This window comes from Lissotriton vulgaris, chromosome 3_1 (assembly GCF_964263255.1).
Source record: "Lissotriton vulgaris chromosome 3_1, aLisVul1.2, whole genome shotgun sequence".
Lineage (NCBI taxonomy): Eukaryota > Metazoa > Chordata > Amphibia > Caudata > Salamandridae > Lissotriton > Lissotriton vulgaris.
The window spans coordinates 2,133,170,199-2,133,189,216 of NC_141689.1; the positions used below are offsets into that span (position 1 = coordinate 2,133,170,199).

The 19,018-nt window shown below is 39.6% G+C and overlaps 1 protein-coding gene across 1 annotated transcript in view; it reads left to right on the forward strand.

Annotated features, from left to right (window-relative positions):
- BEND4 (BEN domain containing 4) overlaps window positions 1-17,427 on the forward strand; it is a 305,504-nt gene extending 288,077 nt beyond the window's left edge. The window contains exon 5 of the mRNA XM_086962698.1: window positions 13,851-17,427. Within this exon, the coding sequence (XP_086818824.1) occupies window positions 13,851-14,068 (218 nt within the window). The 3' untranslated portion in view covers window positions 14,069-17,427. The remainder of the gene's footprint in view (window positions 1-13,850) is intronic.
- The last annotated feature ends 1,591 nt before the right edge of the window (window positions 17,428-19,018 follow it).

Consider the following 19,018-nt stretch of genomic DNA (forward strand, 5'->3'; position numbering starts at 1 on the left):
TAGGACTCAAGACCCCGCCGAGCCGGGAATTGACCCTGGTCCCGGGCTGACCTCTGCTTCCAGGTCTGCCTCCTCTAACCAGTGAGCCACACTTCTCAATGAATGCCGCCATCAGAATCGGTAGCCGCTGGGGACATCACTGCGCATGGGCCTTTACCGCGTCCAGCAAAACATCAACATCCGTTGGCATGACTGATGGGAGTGTGAGGCAGATGTCTAACACACATTCTTCTCCACATAGCAGGCATCGTAGAACAGGTAAGATGCAATCTTGCCAGATTTGTCTGAATGACATAAACCATGTGGTATTTAATTCTCTAAAACAAGTTAATCCCAAAATTTGGACTACGCGCTCACAGCACTTCATTGCCAGAAGAGTGTTCTCCATGGTGAACTGGGTATCGCTTGTGATTTGGCTTGCCATATCGGAGCAATACATGTAAAAATAGTATCCCTGCTGCAGGTCCCAAAACGAGAGGCAGTCCGCCAAACACAGAGTGCACGAAGTTTGGAAATATTCCTAGGACTGCTTCAAAAGGTGCTAACAGTCTTAAATACATGTACAATACCACTCGTATCAGACATGTTTAAGATACGACCTAACATTTCTGAGAAATGTACAGGGCAGTTTGTAGTTAATAGGGTGTGTATCTCTGCAGAAGACCTTGCTACTTGCAGATCATACGTTTCTTTTGCCGAGGTCAATGGCACCATTTTTTGTAAAAGAATGCCTTTCATTCTGCTCAAAGTATCAATCGTATAGAAGAGATGTTCAGGGAAGGCCATAATGGCGACCCCTGATCTGTCTTGGTTTTTGGAAACAATACTTGCATACAGCAAGTGACCCTGGCTGACACAGTTACGAGATAGGATAAACCTGGCAACATGCCACAGCAGCTGTGATCATTCAACATAATGTAACTTCCTTTAGAAAGTTGCCTAAAAATTGGATCAATCACTGCAGCAGGTGAACCTTGCAGGTGGCAGGATAAGTTGTTCGAGGAACCATCGCAGGCCCTGTGTAAGTTTATACCCTGACATAGGAGAGAGCCGCTTAGTGCGTTTTCACAATTATTACCACTAAGAAACTCTTCTTTCCCCCCACTCCAACATCTATGTGTGTGTAAGGTAATTCTCAGGATGTCTTGATGTATTCCCATGGTAGAATATTTTAATTTTCATTTGGAAAATGCTAGTGATCCCGAGACTATTGCTCTTTTAGACCTGATGGCGGGAGTTGACCTAAAACAACTGGTGGTGGGACCCACTCATAGCGCAGGACATTTGTTGGATGGTATATTCACTAACCATCCATCATTAGCGTTCACTGGGACATGGCCAGTTGTTTGGTCTGTGAGGTTTGAAATATCACTTAAGAAACACCCTAATGTAGAGCATGGCCGCATAGGAGTAAAGGTTAGTAGAACTTGGAATAAGTTGGTAGGGTCAAGATTGGAGAAGCTCTTATTGGCTTCCATGGAGGAGCTCCTACTAGAGGTGGAAGAAGTCGCCTTGGCCTATACGGGATGGATAGAGCAAGCGTGTGTTACATTAGTGCCATTAAAAAGGGGTCGTTTTCATAGGGCTTTCCCTTCCGCCCCCTGGTACACGGATGACCTTAGAAGGTTGAAAATAGGCTGTAAAAGGTTGGAGAGGGATTGCGTAAAGGCTACAAGGAAACAGATAAGATGAATTTAAATCGGAGCCTCCTTGAATATAAGAAAAGGATTGTTCGGGCGAAACAAGAGTACTTTACCAGCCGGATTAATTTGGCCAGTAACTTGTCAAAGGAACTATTTAGAACAGTCTCCTGCCTTGCATCCCCGAAATTGCTACGACCTCAACGTAGTCAAGAGTTGTGCGAGGCCCTGGCCAAGTTTTTCTTGGCCCAAGTAGACACTATTTTTAAGGTCTTCTTGGACGCAGATAGGAGCAGTCCATTTAGCTTCAGCCAAAATGTCGAAGTGGGAGAGTTCCAGGGACCCATGGACCGTTTGGAGGAATGTGGGGTATAAGGGAAAGCATGGGACATCTTGAAAGCTTTCTTAACCAACAGAGATCAGTGTGTGGCAATGGGTGACTATGTATCAAAATTGTTTTGTGTTGCCCTGTGGTGTTCCGCAGGGCTCTTCCCCAAGCCGCGCACTGTTTAATATATATGTTACCTCGTTGGCCCCAATTGTCAGGTCATTTGGTTTCAATTTAACATCCTATGCAGATGACACACAAATTGTTGTGTCTCTGTTACCTGGTAAGGGTGAAGGAATAGCCATGCAATTTCAGGAATGTATGTTGGCAGTGGGTAGGTGGATGACTGATTACTGCCTCAAACTAAATACAGCAAATATGGGAGTCATTATATTTGTGCAAAGGAGGACTTCTGGAGTCCCCGCTGGTGGCCGTAGGAGATGGGTACCCTTCCCTTACCGATCGCTAAGGTGAAGAACCTGGGTGTCTTAATTGCATCGTCAGTATATTTTATACTTAAAATGATTTGGAAGATACTCCCTTTCCTCCCGGAGAGCAGTAAAAAAACAGTTATTACTGCCTTAGTGCTGTCCCATCTAGATTATTGCAACAGCCTGCTTCTGAGTGCCCAACAAGGGCTTCTCAATAAAATGCAGGTGTTGCAAAATGCAGCAGCTAGACTTCTGACGGGCATACCGAAGTATGCCTCCATCTCGGCCTAAATCACAAAACTACACTGGTTGCCAGTGCGGAAGCGAATTTCTTTTAGGGCCTTGTGTTTGGTCTTTAATGCCTTGCAAGGCCTGGGACCTGCTTGCCTGAAGGAGTATTTATTAATGGTACATCCCTCCCAGACATCTAAGGTCATCTGGGCTGCAGTTGGTTAAAGTCCCTCACATAAAGAAAGCTCATGGGGAGGCAGGAGCTTTGTGTTGGGGGCAACGAAGGCCTGGAATGCCCTGCCCTTGAGGAACATGACATATTTGATGGCTTTCAGGAGAGGCATTAAAACCTGGCTGTTTACACAGTAATTCCTATTCTGGCCTGAACCTTTAGGAGTATTAATTTAGCGCCAGTACACCTTCTGGTAACAGCGCGCTGTATAAATGCTTAAAAAAAAAAAAAAAAAAACTTTCATATAGGCCTGCTGGTATACGTTTTAAGGAATACTGAAAATGGAAAATTGTAACAGGCAGAGTGATTGTACCGTGTATTATCCATTCATTGAGTGTTTTTTCAGCGACTGTAAATGGCAATCTTTCCAGTTTTTCAATGCTCAGCACTGTATAGTCTGCTACCCTCTGTGCCAATTTTATTTGAGTATCTGGGAGATTAAATTCAGAAAACAGTGACGTAGTGTTGATTAAACGCCAAGGCATATAGCCTGAACTAAGGTTTTGTAACGTCCAGCCTAATAGCATGATAGAACGTAATTGTGACTGACCATTTTGCAATATGACCAAGTCCTGTTCCATTATGTCTATGGTAGAGGATACTATGCTGTCCAAAGAATATATCCTGGATGACAGTCGTTAACCCATTGTCAACTACAAAGAGAGATTTCTCTAAATTAATACGATCAATTTCTCGTATTCGTTCTGCAGTCTCTGCTTGCGTAATCTTCCCGCAGGTCAGCGCCATCTTTAAGTAAAGATAAGTGTTGTTTTACTTTCTTCAGTGTAGACTTGTGTAGCCACTCAAGGCACAGTTTCCCTACGCTGTATGATGTTACTATCCCTAGATGCTGTCTCTGAACATATCTTAGATCTGGCCTAGTGTATGTGAACCCTTGTGTCTTATTCAGGAATCTATTTTGGCAGGTGTTTGTGTCTGTGGACCAGATTAACCATTTTTTCCAATCAGGATCTGTTCTGTTGTGAAGCAAAATAGTATGTATGTCAACCTCCCCCTCAGAAGTGTTGCTGCTATTGGGTGTAGGTGTAGGTATTGACTGTTTGTTTAAATCTTTTATCTTGGCTAACCCAAGACAAGATGTCTGTTGAACAGTGTCATTCAAAAACATTATTTGTTCTGGGATGATGCAGGCTCTAAATAAAGCTTCTAATCCCTGCACCTGCCAGTCTTTTGTGCCCCAGACAGTTTTTGTCTCAATGGTGTCTTTCCAAAAGTCAAAACCTAATGTGGACAGCTGAGCATAAAAGGCCGCAGAATAAATTTGCTTTGTATTTGTCAACATACTTTTCATTCCTGCCCTATTAACATTTTTAAAGTAAAATGGTTCTGGATTTGAAACATTATACCCTGAAAAGTATGGAAATTTGCCCAAAAATGTTTTGAGCTACCCTTTGGTGGCTTAGGACAATGTTCCATTGGTTATAAGTTAATACATTTCTAGGATTTGCAGATTAATGCAAGAAATGATGACTATACTGATTATAACAATACATTTGTTCATAATCTGATTTACCTTCTAAGTATTCATGATTTGTAAACTTTGCAGACATTTCTAAGTCTGACATCATATTATTACCAGTCTCGAAGTCCCAATCATCAGAAAAGGTGCTAGATGAAACAAAGTCACTCAAGGAAATCTTGAATTGGTGTGGAATCTTCAACAGCTCTGCAGACGGAGAATGTCATATTCTGTTCTGTCCCAAGCTATACCACCTGGTGTAGGGACGGCTGTGATGTTCACTGATGGCAAGTCTCTTTGTTCATGATGAGATGATTTGTGTGGCTTGAGGAGTAAGTTGATGTTCTTACTTGCTGTGTCCTTTTTAACATATCTTCCATTTATCAGCATTCCGAAAGAAAATACAAGAGTCAACCAAAGTAGAAGAAAAAGTACAGCCAACACAATCCAAAGTTCAATCCATGGTGAAACCAGATAAGTCTTTACCAGTTGATGAAAAAGTTATGTTGCTTGTTCTTTGAAAGTTCTCCTTACTGGCGTTGTTTCAGGATCACTGGGATCCTCGGAAAACGTATCAAAGTTAATTAAATAGCCAGAGGCAGTTCTGTCAATTGTAGGGAATACATCAGGATTTGGTGTAATCGCTGGAACCACTTGTTACATTTGTAAAGTCAGTTGCTATTTCATTGTAGACAGGCGTTTCTTGATGAACTGGTATTTGGGTCTCAAGAGGTACAAGTTCCATGGCTTTGTTGTATAGTCCTTCTTTTCGCACTGCAGATTCTTCAACGGTGATAAGTCTCTCAGTTTGAACTTCTTGGATTGTACAAAGATTCGGGCATCTGCTACATCTTTGGAGTCCACTTGGCCTACTGTATATGATCGGCCACATGATGTAGTTTTACCAGGTCGATGGACACAAACCTGTTCTCCTTTTTACCAGCAAGGGGCGGCAGTAAGACTGTTCTTGATCCATGGATGGCTAGGACAGGTACTGGTTGTCTGTAAGAAGGCCCAAATTCCTTCTTGTCCTCGATCTTTTCTCTGACTAGATCCCCAATCTTTGGAATCCAGACAGGTCTTGCTGGGACAGATGGTTTCTCTTCAGTTGTTGTTGGCTTCAGGAGTACGTTACTTTGTCTGCATCTTATTTCATTTAAGTCCTACAGAACAGCCAAACGATCTTTGATATCAAAGGGTTTTTGTTCTACCACTGAAGTGTGACAATCAAGGTCCTGCACAATCATTCTAGTGGATTTCATATGGAGTGATACCCCCTAGAGAACTTTTTGGCAGATTGTTAAGACTACGTTGGACACTTATTAGATGTTTGACCCACCCATCACCCGAGCCTAGTACCTTAGCTGTTATAGCTGTTATAGATTGCTTTATGTCCCGTTTTTTCTCTTCACTACTGTATTTCCCTTAGGATGGAATGGACTAGAATATCGCAATGCAATGCCCATATTGGCCATGGCCTCTTTGTAAGCTCGAGAAATAAACACAGGACCCTGGTCAGAATGTAGCGTGCCGACTGCGTATGTGCCAATAAAGAATTGCAAATCTTTTACAACAGTTCGAGCATCAGCCGAGCGCTGAGGCAACATCCAAATGAATCTTGAGTATGAATCCACTGCGACCATGATATATTTGTAGTTACCATCTCTCTGTAAGGGACCGCAGTGATCCAGGTAAACGCAGGCTAATGGTTTATCTGAAATTAACAAGGGCATTTGCGCAGGACGTTTCACAGTAGAGACTTTCATCTTTTGGCAGATTTCACATTCCAAAACATAGTTTCTGGTCTGTTTCCTCATGCGCGACCACCAGTATCTTTGTTTTAATAATGACACTGTGGCGGAAACACTTGCGTGTGCAGAGGCGAGCCCTTCATGTGCTGCTAAAATTAGTCCTAATCTATGTTGCATGTTTGGAATTACTCTATTCCCTACTCCAGGGATTCAAGCAAAAGGAATGTTATTTGCATCAGTTCAGTTCAATTCAATTCAAAACAAGCTTTATGCGGTTCAGACAGACAACCATAAAAGCACAATATATAACACATGACAGTTTAAAATTGTTAAAAATCAATATACATGTTAAAAGGACCTACGATTACTAATTTCCATTATACATCGTACATTGCATCAGTTCTCTAAATGTAAACAGTAAACACATAGCAGCTTTACATAGTTAGAGTTAAGAATAACACCAAGGCTTCGCAAAATGCAGTTTAAAGTGCATAGATTATAAAATAACTCCAGATGTAAACAATAGACTCATAGCAGCATAACTTGGTTATAGTAACGATGATCGAATCACATGTACTTAAAAAGTACAAAATCTGAAGTGCAAGGTGCATGATCGAAAGAACTTCCCCAACATAATGGGGGGGGTAAAATTTGCGTTAGAACAGCATACTCTTTCTAGTCTTAACTGCACTTAGAATGAATGTGGCAGTATAAAAACAAATATCAGGCTCTTTGAGTGCAAAAAGTAGGGTCATTTGCATCCGTTATGTATGAGTATTTGAGTGGAAAGCCTTTTAGTAATGTTTTACCACTGTCTTTGCTTGAAGCATTGACAGCTTGCATTATTTCGCCGTCTATTTTCGTTTTTGAACGAGCATTTGCTGCTACGGAAGCCGTTTGCACAGCTGCCTTCGCAGCTTCATCAGCCAATGAATTCCTTGCAACGTGAACGCCATCACGTTGATAACTCACGTGAGCCTTTTGTAGTTCTTGTCGTAACTGAACTACTTGTTCCCAAAGCAACTTATGCTTGATTGTGCCACCTTTTGCATCTTTGAAACCGTTTTCAATCCAGTTCTGCAAGTATTCATTGTAAGATTGAACACAGTAATACGAATCGCACACTATGAGTGTGGGGAATTCGCGATCAGTATTTTCAAGCACTATCTTAAATGCTTGTAGTTCAGCTCGCTGAGCTGTACAATCTCCTAGAGATTGAGTTTTAGTGACCATTGGTCGGAATTTGCCATCTCGCCAGCGACCTTTAACGATAGTGCACGCAGCACTATAAGCTTGTTTGCCCCCAATAGCGGGCTGTGCTGATCCGTCTGTATAAATTATACATTCATACTTTCTAGAGGCAGATTTTCAGTAGGCAGAGGTCATTCTTGTTAATATTGTAGAAATTCTTGTGTTTTCAAATAAGGGTCGAAAACGTATTCAACGTCAGTTTCAGCAAGAGAATTAACCCATTGTATCCATCTCGGATGTAAAGCTTTTACATTCGGAATGCTCCCTTTCGTCGCTGCCTCTAAGACAGGTACAGTAGTAACGACCATTATGCGCTTACCCTGTGAGAGGGCTCTCTCTTTTGCTACTGCAGTTTGAACCGCTGTCAGAATTTTTTCTGTAGAAGGGAATTTCATTTCAGCTTGTGTGTACAAGTGAGATTTGTAAGCTATTGGTACTTTTTCTCCTTCATTAAAGGTTAAGTACGTGAATACGCATCTTCCTGGGATGATTCGGATCACTAAGTTGCGTACGTTTACGCAAGTCTGTAAATGTGTTGTTGCCAACATGTCCGTTTGGATTGTACGCAAAATTTCTGTGTGTTTTTGTGTCCAATTAACTGTTTTGAAATCTGGTATGATTAATTTGTATAGAGGTTTAACCCTTTCTGCGTAATTTAGAATGTAAGCTCTTCCGAAATTTAGGAAACCTAGAATAGACTTAGTTTTTCAGTGTTTTTGGAGGTTAGAGCAGCGCACATTTCTCTAGAAAGTTTGCTGCCAGGCTCTTGCCTTCACTTGATAATTTGTATCCTAGGAAAAGGACGTTTAAGTGGGCAATTCTCGATTTCTTGAAATTGAATTTATACCCTTCAGAGGCGAAGCCCAATATTATGGTGTTCACCCCGTTCAAGTGCCTATCCAAGTCATTGTCTGTTAGATAGATGTCATCGACATATGATAATGCCTCATCATCATAGGTTTGTAGTAACTCTATTACTCCGGCTGAAAATAACCCTGGACTATTCTTGAATCCCTGAGGGAGAAGACAGAATTGACGCTGTGTCCCCAAGATTGAGAAAGCGGTCAAATACCTACTTTCATGTGCAATGTTTTGACAGAAAAAAACCTTAGAAATATCTAATGTGGTTTTATATTTTTTTACGCACATTGTTATTCATTAGTGCTGCACTGTGTGCATTTTGTACTGCTAAAGTTTTGCAACAGGAGTTTAAATGTCTGTAATCCAAAACTAGACGATATGTATTGTCTGGTTTGGAGACAGGAAACAAAGGACGAGGTGCATGTTTCAATCACCCCTTGGTATTCAAGTTGATCTAATATCTACCTCACCTATTTTTAAGCTTCTTGCTTAACTGGGTAGTGCCTTTGTGCAGTTGGTTGATTTTTTAACTGGATTTTGTGTTGAGAAGAATCCTCATCCCATCCTGCATGATTTTTATATAATGCAGGAGCCTGGGCTACTGCCCATTTCCTGGCATAGGTATATTTTTTATGAATTGGAATATGGTTTGAGAAAGCTGGCATAATGATGTTTTCGCCATGTGAGCACTTCCTGACAAATTCAGGTGGCCAGTCTTGTTCAGCTAAAAGAATGTCATAACCCTGATAGAGCTTCGCCCTAAAGAGTGCTCTTATTTTTCTAGTCAGGTCCCCCTCCATCTGGAGTGTTACTTCATATAATGTATGTGGGACACTAACCCTGGTATCTGCAGTTTCAACTTGGATGTACTCATTCAAGTCCACTGTCTCCAGATGATCCTTCAAGTTCTTGCGAGCTATGGTGACTTCTGCTGCACTGCCCAACATCGTTTGAGCCCATGCCCCATTCTTGAGTTGTGTCCTCAAGATCCTCGGCATGTCTGATCTTTAGACCGGCTACCTTCTTTTTGGTGAATTGAGTTTTCTTATTTTTTGGAACGTGTTTGATCGCCTTTGGACTTCACGCGTTCTTCCTTGCGTTCAGATCGTTCTCTTCTTTCGGATTTCTGTGAGGAAGTCTGAAAGGTACGAGAGGAACGTGTATCAGTATCTTGATATCTATCAGGTTTTTTCAAATTATCACTATTCCTGAGGTTATACCTCCTTTCAGAGGGCTCCTTTTGAGGAGACCTACCTCGGGATTGAGAACGCTTCTCTTTAGAAGTTTGTTTAGTGTTCTCCCAGTTCTTTTTGGGAGGAGTAGGAGTGTTTTTAATAAAGACCTTTTCAGGACTTTGTCAGTTGGGGTTTCACTGGTCTACCACCCAAACTGTCTCTACCTAGTTCTTCATAGGATTTTTCAATTATTCTGGCCAGTTCATATGGTTGCTCAGTTACATCAAATTCACTTAACTTTTGGCGGAATGCCACGGATGCTGCTTCACCTTTAATATTAGCTAATATTGTTGTTGAGACCTGTCTAAAATCTTTCAGTAGTTTCATACCCAGATTTAAAGCAGGTTCTGCCCCGTAATCATTTTGAATCTGTTTCAGGACGTCTGGTATTACCGTCATAGACGGAACACCATGTGTTTTGGTGTAGATTGCAGCAAAGACTGTACCCCAAGTGTCGCAGTCCTCCAGGTGTGGTGCGATCCCCATTGGTAAACAGATTGTTAGAATTCTGTGTTTCTCATGAGGGGTAGTATCAGGAAATACTGCCTCAATTTGAGTAATTTTTTGAGCTATCCAGAATGGAATTTGTTCTCGTTTTGCGGGTAATTTACCAATGACTGATTGTATAGTCTGTGGTGTAATTTTATTTGTATTCGCCTGGTAAGGGGTGTGTTTGTGGAATCCTTATTGCTGTTTGGACAGTAAAGGTCCGCATGACATATTGAGCCAATTGTCTGTGGATTTTAATTAGCTCTTTTAGTTGAACTAATAGTTCTGCATCTGTCATATGTTCAATGGCAGGATGTGGTGTATAGCTGGGTAATACCAGCCATGTTGCTCCGGGACTACCTAGTGGACCGAGCCTGGTAATGTGATGTGTATGTTTTAGGGCGCCTTTAAACCAGAGCGCATGTTCTTGGTATGTTAGTGGAATTTCAACATCCTCGAAAGGAATGTATTCCTCTGGAGCTTCATCTTTTTTGTAGAAGTGAAACACTTTTGTTACTGGATTTGCTTCAGGGAAGATTATCCATGAATAGAATACCTCTGTCTGATGATATTAGTGTGCCTCTATCACAAAAACTACCCTACCACCTCTAGATGATAGGCCATTTCTTATAAGTTTCATAGTGATGGCTTTTCTTAAAGTTTCTGGGATGATTATTGCATCATCGTCGGTCTCTTGGAGACCTGTAAAGTTTAAAACTTGTACGGCGTTGCTGCCTGTAGCTCCACCGACCTCGGTATTGTCATCGAGGGACATTTGTTTGTTTAATGAAAGTTTGTAGAGAAAGTTTCAAGGAAATAAAGATAAGGTGCACAATATTTTGGAACACTGTATCCTTCAACGTTGAAAAACCAAAAACTAATACATAGGATTTTCGTCCTACTCAGCTATGGCAGATATTTATCCCATTACCCACTCCAGACCTCTATTGAAGTATTTTATGGGAAAAGGGGTCTCTGAGAAAAGCACGACTGAGTTACTTTAGTATCTAGCGTTAAATTAGTGCCTTACACAAACGTTGGGTGCTATTTAGTGTAGGTTCCTATATTCCCAATAGGCTCTGCACACTGGAATAATATATCCTATAGATTAGACGTAGGATTGAGGTCAACTAGGTCTCTATCGAATATACAAAACTTAATAGGGAGTGCCAGCTAACTCAGAGATCACTAGAAACGTTCTCAAATTCACAAGAAGGGATTAGATTCTGACAACCACAAAAACATGACAACTTTGTTTCCCAAGAATAAGAAATCTATATCTCTAGAGTCGCGGAAACAATAGATAGGTATTTCACTCAGTCAATCGTGCATGCTTTGTTTCAACAGAGTTTGTAGAGAAATAGAGAGACAGGCGTTTTCAATAAAAAGGTTTATTGAACAGTCTTCTTTCTTGTACAAGAGAAGTGAACTGCTACAATCGTTAAGCAGACTGCAAAGTATAATGCGTACAGCGAGAATAGTATTATAATATAATACAATACTGTAAAAGCATTGTATGGTTTCTAAGTCATATAAAAATACATACATAAATAATATTGACTAAAATACTCAACTGGTGCTTCTAAATACGCCTACCCCAATGTACCTAACCTAAGTCTAGTACGCGGGGAGAAGTAAGTATTGTCTAGCATAGGTTTAGTTGTTTTTGCCAAGAATCTACCAAAGGTTTCTCTAGGTCCTAATCAGCTCCATACCTTGGTTTAGAATGTAGGAGGTCTGGTATCTCTGTCTCAGGACTCGATTTCCCAACACCCCGCAAGGGGAGCTTGGAAACACTGGAGCTGGATTCTTGGCGAGAGAAAGGCAGTCTCTTGATCAGTGCGTCAGCTGGAGGGTCGACTTCCTTCGGCCCTTGTTGTAGCGAGCTGCGTCGGGCAAGTAGATAGTCGAACTGCGCCGAACCACCGTAGTTTGCCATAGCAAGTGAAGGTATATTTATACCTTGAAGGTGTTTAGGAATGCCATAGATTGATGTAAAGTCAGGCATAATAACTTCAGGAAATAACCCCTAGGAAATATTTGTTCTATGCAAAGTACATGAGTTCTTGGACAAATCATATTCAACAAGGGGAAGTTCCCTAACTGCTTAAGCCGATTTTCCAAGAAATCGTTGTGACGTTTGGTACGGTTGGAAGTAGCCATGCCTGTATTTGGTCTGCATGGGCTATGTCTAAATAAGGGATTGATTTCCATGCCTATATAAGGGCAATGTGAATTGTACCTATATAAGGGCATGAATTGGGAAAATTCACTCTGAGACTAAAACGCCACACAACAGCTTAGTCGCCAAACTGTGCCAGCAGATACATTATCAGTACATCTCATTTTTACATAACCAATGGCAAACTGAATTCCCAAGGGAGACAAAATATAGATGATCTTATTGAGTCTCCTCATTGTTCTTAAACTTAGTCGCAGTGTTATTGAGTAGAGTTGAGTCTCAATTCTTGATTGTTTAGATTCACCTAAAGTATTAGGCCTTCTTAAAGGGACTTATTTTACATTATTAAAAAGAGTTATCATCCCAAATGTATTCTTAAATATAGACAACCTTCGTGAACCAAATAAATCTTTGTTTTCACCTCATTGGTGTTTAGAAATGTAATATTAATCACAATCCGATATTTACTTCACTGTATGGTGAAATCTATGAAGCAAATGAGTGTTTTTTCTTACCTTCGGCATTAATAGAACTGTCTGGTTCTACCTGAAGTGCATGAATGTGTTTTGGGTATGAGGTGCTGTTTATTTATTTCCTTTGCTCTGGTCAATATGGGATTGACTGTGGCTTACCTGTGCAAATGGATATCTGTTGCTGCTGTGCTTTCTCATCATTTTCTCTGTCATTCTGCTAGAAGGATAGTGGCACCTTAGACACTGAAGTTGCTGTACTTGCTCTTTGGACTTTTCATGCCTTGTTTTTGGTTCCACGTTGCTCCTGGGCCTCCTGTGGCAGTGGCTATGACAGTGGGGACTGCTTCTGGTTCTGGTTCTTGTACTTCACTTTTCTGGGTAACAAAGTCTGCGTGTGTTTCATGTGTCTTTCTGTTGGGGTGAATTTTCTGTTGAGACATAGTTCAACTCTGGTCATGGTTGTGTGGTATATCCTCACTTTATATGTATTCAGACTGAGGAGACGTGGCAATAGGGTCTAGATAATATATGGTAATGCTCATTATGCCTAAGCTCTTTTTCCTTGCTAAATTACTGACTGAAAAATGAATGTGGTTGTGGAATGTCCTTGGGTTGTTGCAAGAAGCGCATCTCCTCTCCCTGATGCTTATAGGTTCAGATGCGATGGAGCCCAAACCTGGAGGAATAGGCAATGGAGGGAAATAAACAAAAAGACTTCTGTGTACGAAGCCAGGGGGTTCATAGGTCTGTTGATGAAGAGGCATGTGTCACGTTATACTTAATGGAATGAGAATAGGAAAAGTGGGAGTAATGCAGTGCAGGTTTCACATACTGAAATATGTCCTGCTATGCAAGTAAATAGTAACCAAAATAATTGTATGCATTAAACCACGCAGTGTCTTCCTCTGATGTTTAGTTATATACATATATATGATATATATAATATATATAAATATAATATATATAAATTTATATCTTTACGCTGCTCCTGCCTGTTAAGATTGATTCATGCCTTTCTAAATAAAACCAGCATAGAGCATTAACTCTTCTTACAAGTTTAATTCCTAAATCACTTTAAAAATATTCTTAAACTTGTATCTGTTTCTATAATTCTGTCGGAATTAGTCATGCTAGTCCCTCAAACTGATAGTCATTAATAATGACTCTGTTGGAAGGTGTCTTTCTTATGTTGTTTCTTTAAAATAAGTCTATGCGTGTCATTTATTTAGACTTTTTTGTTTAATTCTGCATATTTTTCTCCTACAGAATTTATTAGGATGCACTGTACGTCCAATCCTGATTGGTGGATGCCTTCAGAAGAACAGATAAACAAGGTGTTCAGTGATGCTGTGGGACATGCTCGTCAAGGGCGTGCAGTAGGAACATTCCTTCATAACGGCAACTCCTACTATGACAGTATCGACCACCACGATTTTCATGACAGCCTCTTTAATCGGTGTTCACAAGATGGATCCGAGGATTAATTATCCAAAAATGGAAACCTGTTCACAGGAAATTTTCATGCAACTGGTCATCTAGTGTCCCTCACGTTAACTGTTATAAGCCCAAAGCACAGTTGATTTCAGATGTATTCATTCATTGCACAAAACCACATAGCATTAGCTTGACTTATCACCAAGTCTACTGCTGCAAATATTGACCTCTTATTTTGTGCACTTGTAGATTTATTAGTAAATGATTCTTGCACTCATTTTGCATATTCATGCATTATAATGAAGAGTAAAATACTGAACAAACCCATTCATAATTTGCCATATCAGTCTTAGTTCCACAGAACGTGAACATATGCAACATTGACTTTTAAACAAGCAAACGTGAAGTTTAAAGATGTTTATTTCTTATGTTTGCTTCATTACAAGAACTAATGCATTGGATAACACATGTAGGCCCTTAGTGATATCTAATACCTCTTTTCATGTTATTTTATTTTCATAAATATATTTAAATTTGACATTTTTATAGACCTTTCTGAAATATTTTATAATTACAATACAGAGAATTTACATGAACTAGACTAAGGGTATACCATAAAAAACAATCATCATCATGTATAGTATTCAATGTAAATATTCAGTTCCTCTGGCTGTTGACTGTTGGAATTTGTTTGAAAATATGTTGAAAATAAAACATCACATATGCAGCCTTGGTAACGCATTCGAATATATGACCTCATGCAGCTGGGTTGGATTCATGTTTATACAATAGAAAATATATTCAGCAGCACTCAAAATAGATACTTTTGGCATAATATTGGACATCTATTGTGGAGGAATAATGATGCTGCAGGGGCAAGAAAGGAACTCACTTGAACTGTGGAACATGTTGCATTGCACATACATATGGCAGACTTTCATAAATTGTTAAAATATATCATATGAGAGGTTAATTTCACTGCACAGTTAAATATTTAGAACAGGAAAGATCTGATAATACACTGTTGAAAGAATAGTACTAAATGGATTTTTATCAAAACAACGCAATCAGCAGCGACTCGTGAATTATGGCGAAGGAACGTCACCCCGGCCCTTTCATCAGATGCCAACATGAAAAATAATATAAAAATATAACTATTTTATTATTGTTTTATTTTTCTTCATGAGCTGAGTCTTAGGAGCGGAGCCATCATGACAACAGCACTGAAGCAAATTTGGAGAAAGAGTGGTGGGCCCTTCTGCAAGTGCGCATGTCGGTTTGGCCTGCTGTCTTAGGACTGCCAAATCGACATGCGCACTGAGCTCTCTAAAACTCCAACTGCGTTGCTGGGTAGAGAATAGCAGGCACAGGCTCCCAGTCTCCCTGTGAAAGCCCCAAAACAGCCCGCTCAGACCAATCCCAGCGCTTCTCTCATGCTGGGTAATATTATTACCAGCATGAGAGCAGTGTCTGGATTGGCGTAGGGGGGTCTGGGAGCCTGTGCACTAGCAGTAGAGGAGCGACGAGGCTGTGAGCGGCAGGTGAATGCTTTTATTTTATTTTTTGTTATTTTCCCCCGCGCTGCCCCACCACTTTCATCAGAAATCAGCCACTACTGAATGCAATCAGTAACATTTAAAAATAGGATGTCTATTGAAGAAAAATCTTTGGAATCTGTCTACACAACTGTACAATACTGCATACTTTCTTATTTTTATACATTTACCTCTAAGTGTTTCCTGTTTTTCCTTTTAAAATTTATTGTTAATAGGCCTGATTTGTTTGTTTTGAAAAACCAAAAGAGGGGTTGCTCTGTACTACAAATTCTCTTCAGTGTGTAGGTTCCCATTTTCAGTGCACCACTTATCATTAACATTTCATTTTAATTTTGTATCCATCACATTTTCTATTATGATTATGCATGAATCCCCCTGTCCGAAGAGCTTCCTAATATCAATAAACAAATAAGTACATTTGCAAAGCTTTTTTCTCTGAGTTGTCAACTCCCCTAAATTCAGGAGTATGTCAAACCTAAGACAGGAGTAAGACTTAATTACTCACAAATAAATGTTGTGAATCTGACCAAATGTTGGTAAGGATGGCCTTACTTTGTTTTAGGCTTACAATCATGATCTCTTAAGGTTCTGAATATCTGGGCCTGTGCCATTTCCATCTTTTTTTGTAAGGGATCTTTGTGCAACAGAACAAAGATAGTGTGAGGTGCTGCCTAATGAACATCTAAATGTAATCATTTTAATACAATAAACTTAATTTGTGCGGGTTGTAAATGGAGCAAAACTATACGTGGATTCTAAAATGAGCTTGAGAATACATATCAATCTATGATACCTCTGCTGTTGAAATTTTCAGTCTTAAATTTGGAATTCTACATACTGATTTCCAATGACTGATAATTAGCTCATAAAAGAAGAAGCAACATTTTGAAATTACCAATTATAAGTAATGGACCTAAAGGTGCATGATGTTAAAATGTGATATTTTATATAAGGGGATGTTTTCCACCATTCTAGGGGTTACATTGCCTATTATAGAATCAGAAAACCGTAGTTAAAATCACGACTTCTCTTTGGAACAAATTGTTTGACATTCTGAAACAAAAGTGTAACAGAGCCTATGCTTTGCCATTTTGTAAGGCTTCCACATTATTAGCATGCTTACCTGAAAAATTGTGGAAAACTGATGTATCCACAGGTTTTAACAATTCTGGGTGTATACGGAAATGCTTCGATATATAAGAGCATTATCATCTTATTTTAAAATATTTCACCTGCAATTGTAAGTGACACTTGGAGTGGTAACATGTTCTTATTGTAAAATATTGTAACGTTTTTTGACGTGATACATAAATATAAGAGCCGATATTCCCTGTGACCAATTTTTACAACATATTTTCCCACAAGCGTGCTGTATTGTGAGTTGCAGGCATTAAAAAAGAACAAGATGTCACACATTCGCAGTGTTCAGCCACATGCAGTCAGTAAGGATGGTTTATCTATCTTATTGACCGCTTACATTCTCATGAAAAAAGTGCTACTTAGTCATTAGCTGAAGGAAAACAGTAAAACCAAGCACAGTCAAATGATCACAAAATGGAACTTGGTGCTCTACAACAGTGGTTCTTAACCTGGGGTCCAGGGACCCCAGGGGGTCCGCATAGCCTACTCAGGAGTGTTGTGACTGCTTACAAAACTAAATAATACTAACAGATTCATAAATGTGTATATAAATAAACAGAATGACAATTGAACATTTAAAAAAGTTCTGTAAATGTGAAGAAATTAGAAATTGGAGGCTAAAAAAATGAAGTTAGTATCCTCATAATAATTTGTGGGAGCAGTACAAGTGCATCAAATAGAAGATATTATGGACAATGAGTGGCCTCAAATTAATTTAGAAACACTCCAACCTTCCTATTAAAATGTTGATTTTTTTTTAAATATTTGTTTGTGAGTTAAATAAAATATTTAATCATTTGTGTATTTGTTTGATGAATGCGTGTTTCTGTTTTTGTGTGTGATTTAAATCAATGAAAGTGCCTGGGCCCCTGATTCCATTCCAGTAAGGATTCAGTGGGGGTCCCCAGATTCCAATTATGATTCAGTGGGGTCCCCATGTTCTAGTAATAATTGGTGGGGGGTTCCTCAGAAGTCAAAAGGTTAAGAACCACTGCTCTGCACTGTTTACAGTATACTTATTCACAAAGGTTTATTGGAAGAGCAAACACTACAGGAGAGTGCACTAAAAACATTCCTTCTTAACAGTAACTCGTACTATGAAAGTGCCAACCACCATAACTTTCATAATGCTGTCTTTAATTGCTGTTCATAGAGTGAGCGAGGATTGTCTATCAAAGGGAACATGTACAATCTAAGCATTCCTGCAACTGGCAATTTAGCTTAAAGGAAGTTCACTTTTACAAGCTCTTAGCATGTTTGAGTTTGCATTCCCTTATTGTCCAAAGTAGCATTAGCTTGATATAAGCATCAAGTCTGCCCGAGAAAAGGTAGACAACTACTTTGTCCACTTGCAATTTCTTGGTTGCCAACTATTGCATCCATGTCGGGCATTGACCCACTTGAATGAAAAAATAGGTGTTGAATATTAATAATCATAATTTGCATACCAATGTATCGGTTACAACATATATGAATATATTCTTTGGTATATTTGACAGTTTTGCTCACTAAACCTTTTTGTGCAAGCATGAAATTTTTTCCTGCTGATGGACATTTTTTGCTCTAGTGCGACTATCGCTCAGGTTTTCTGAATTTCATTACCAATCTGATAAACCCATGCTTAGCATCTAGAATGAACATTTTGTAAAGGGTTATAGACAATATAATCGCATTCAGCAAAATATTGCTATTCAGTACATTTCTTTCAAGAATGTTCCTTGAAAAACAGGTACGTTACTTGAAAAAACAGATTGACTCCTGTGTTTATGCATAGGGTAGTTCATGTTCTGATTTGTTTTATGCATACGATATGGAGTTTGTGCTAGAGACTATGGACCAGATTTACAAAGGTTTTGAGTCAGGTTTGCATTACTTTTTCAAAGCTGACCTGACATAAAACCTTTTTGGGGATTTACAAACCAGCACAAATTGGTATTTGCTTTGGTTTGGAAGAAAAAGTAATGCAAACCAGAGCAAATCTGCTTTGCATTACTCTGCTTCAAGGGGTGGTACATGGGCATTCCCATGGTTTTTGATTCAAAAGAACAAGTTATTTACCTTCCCTAACACTTTTTCTGGTGGATACACTATCTACCTGTAAATTCCTCACCTTTTGAATATACCCCCATACACAATATTCCATGGAAACTTTTCTCAATAGCTCTGCTACATCAATGAGGATGTCATAATACCATAACTCCCCACACATCTCCGCGTGACATCATCAGATCCATAAGAAGACCTCATCAGGATGCTGGCATCAGTTTCCACCCATTTTTTCCATGCCTACGAGGCGAAAGGGTG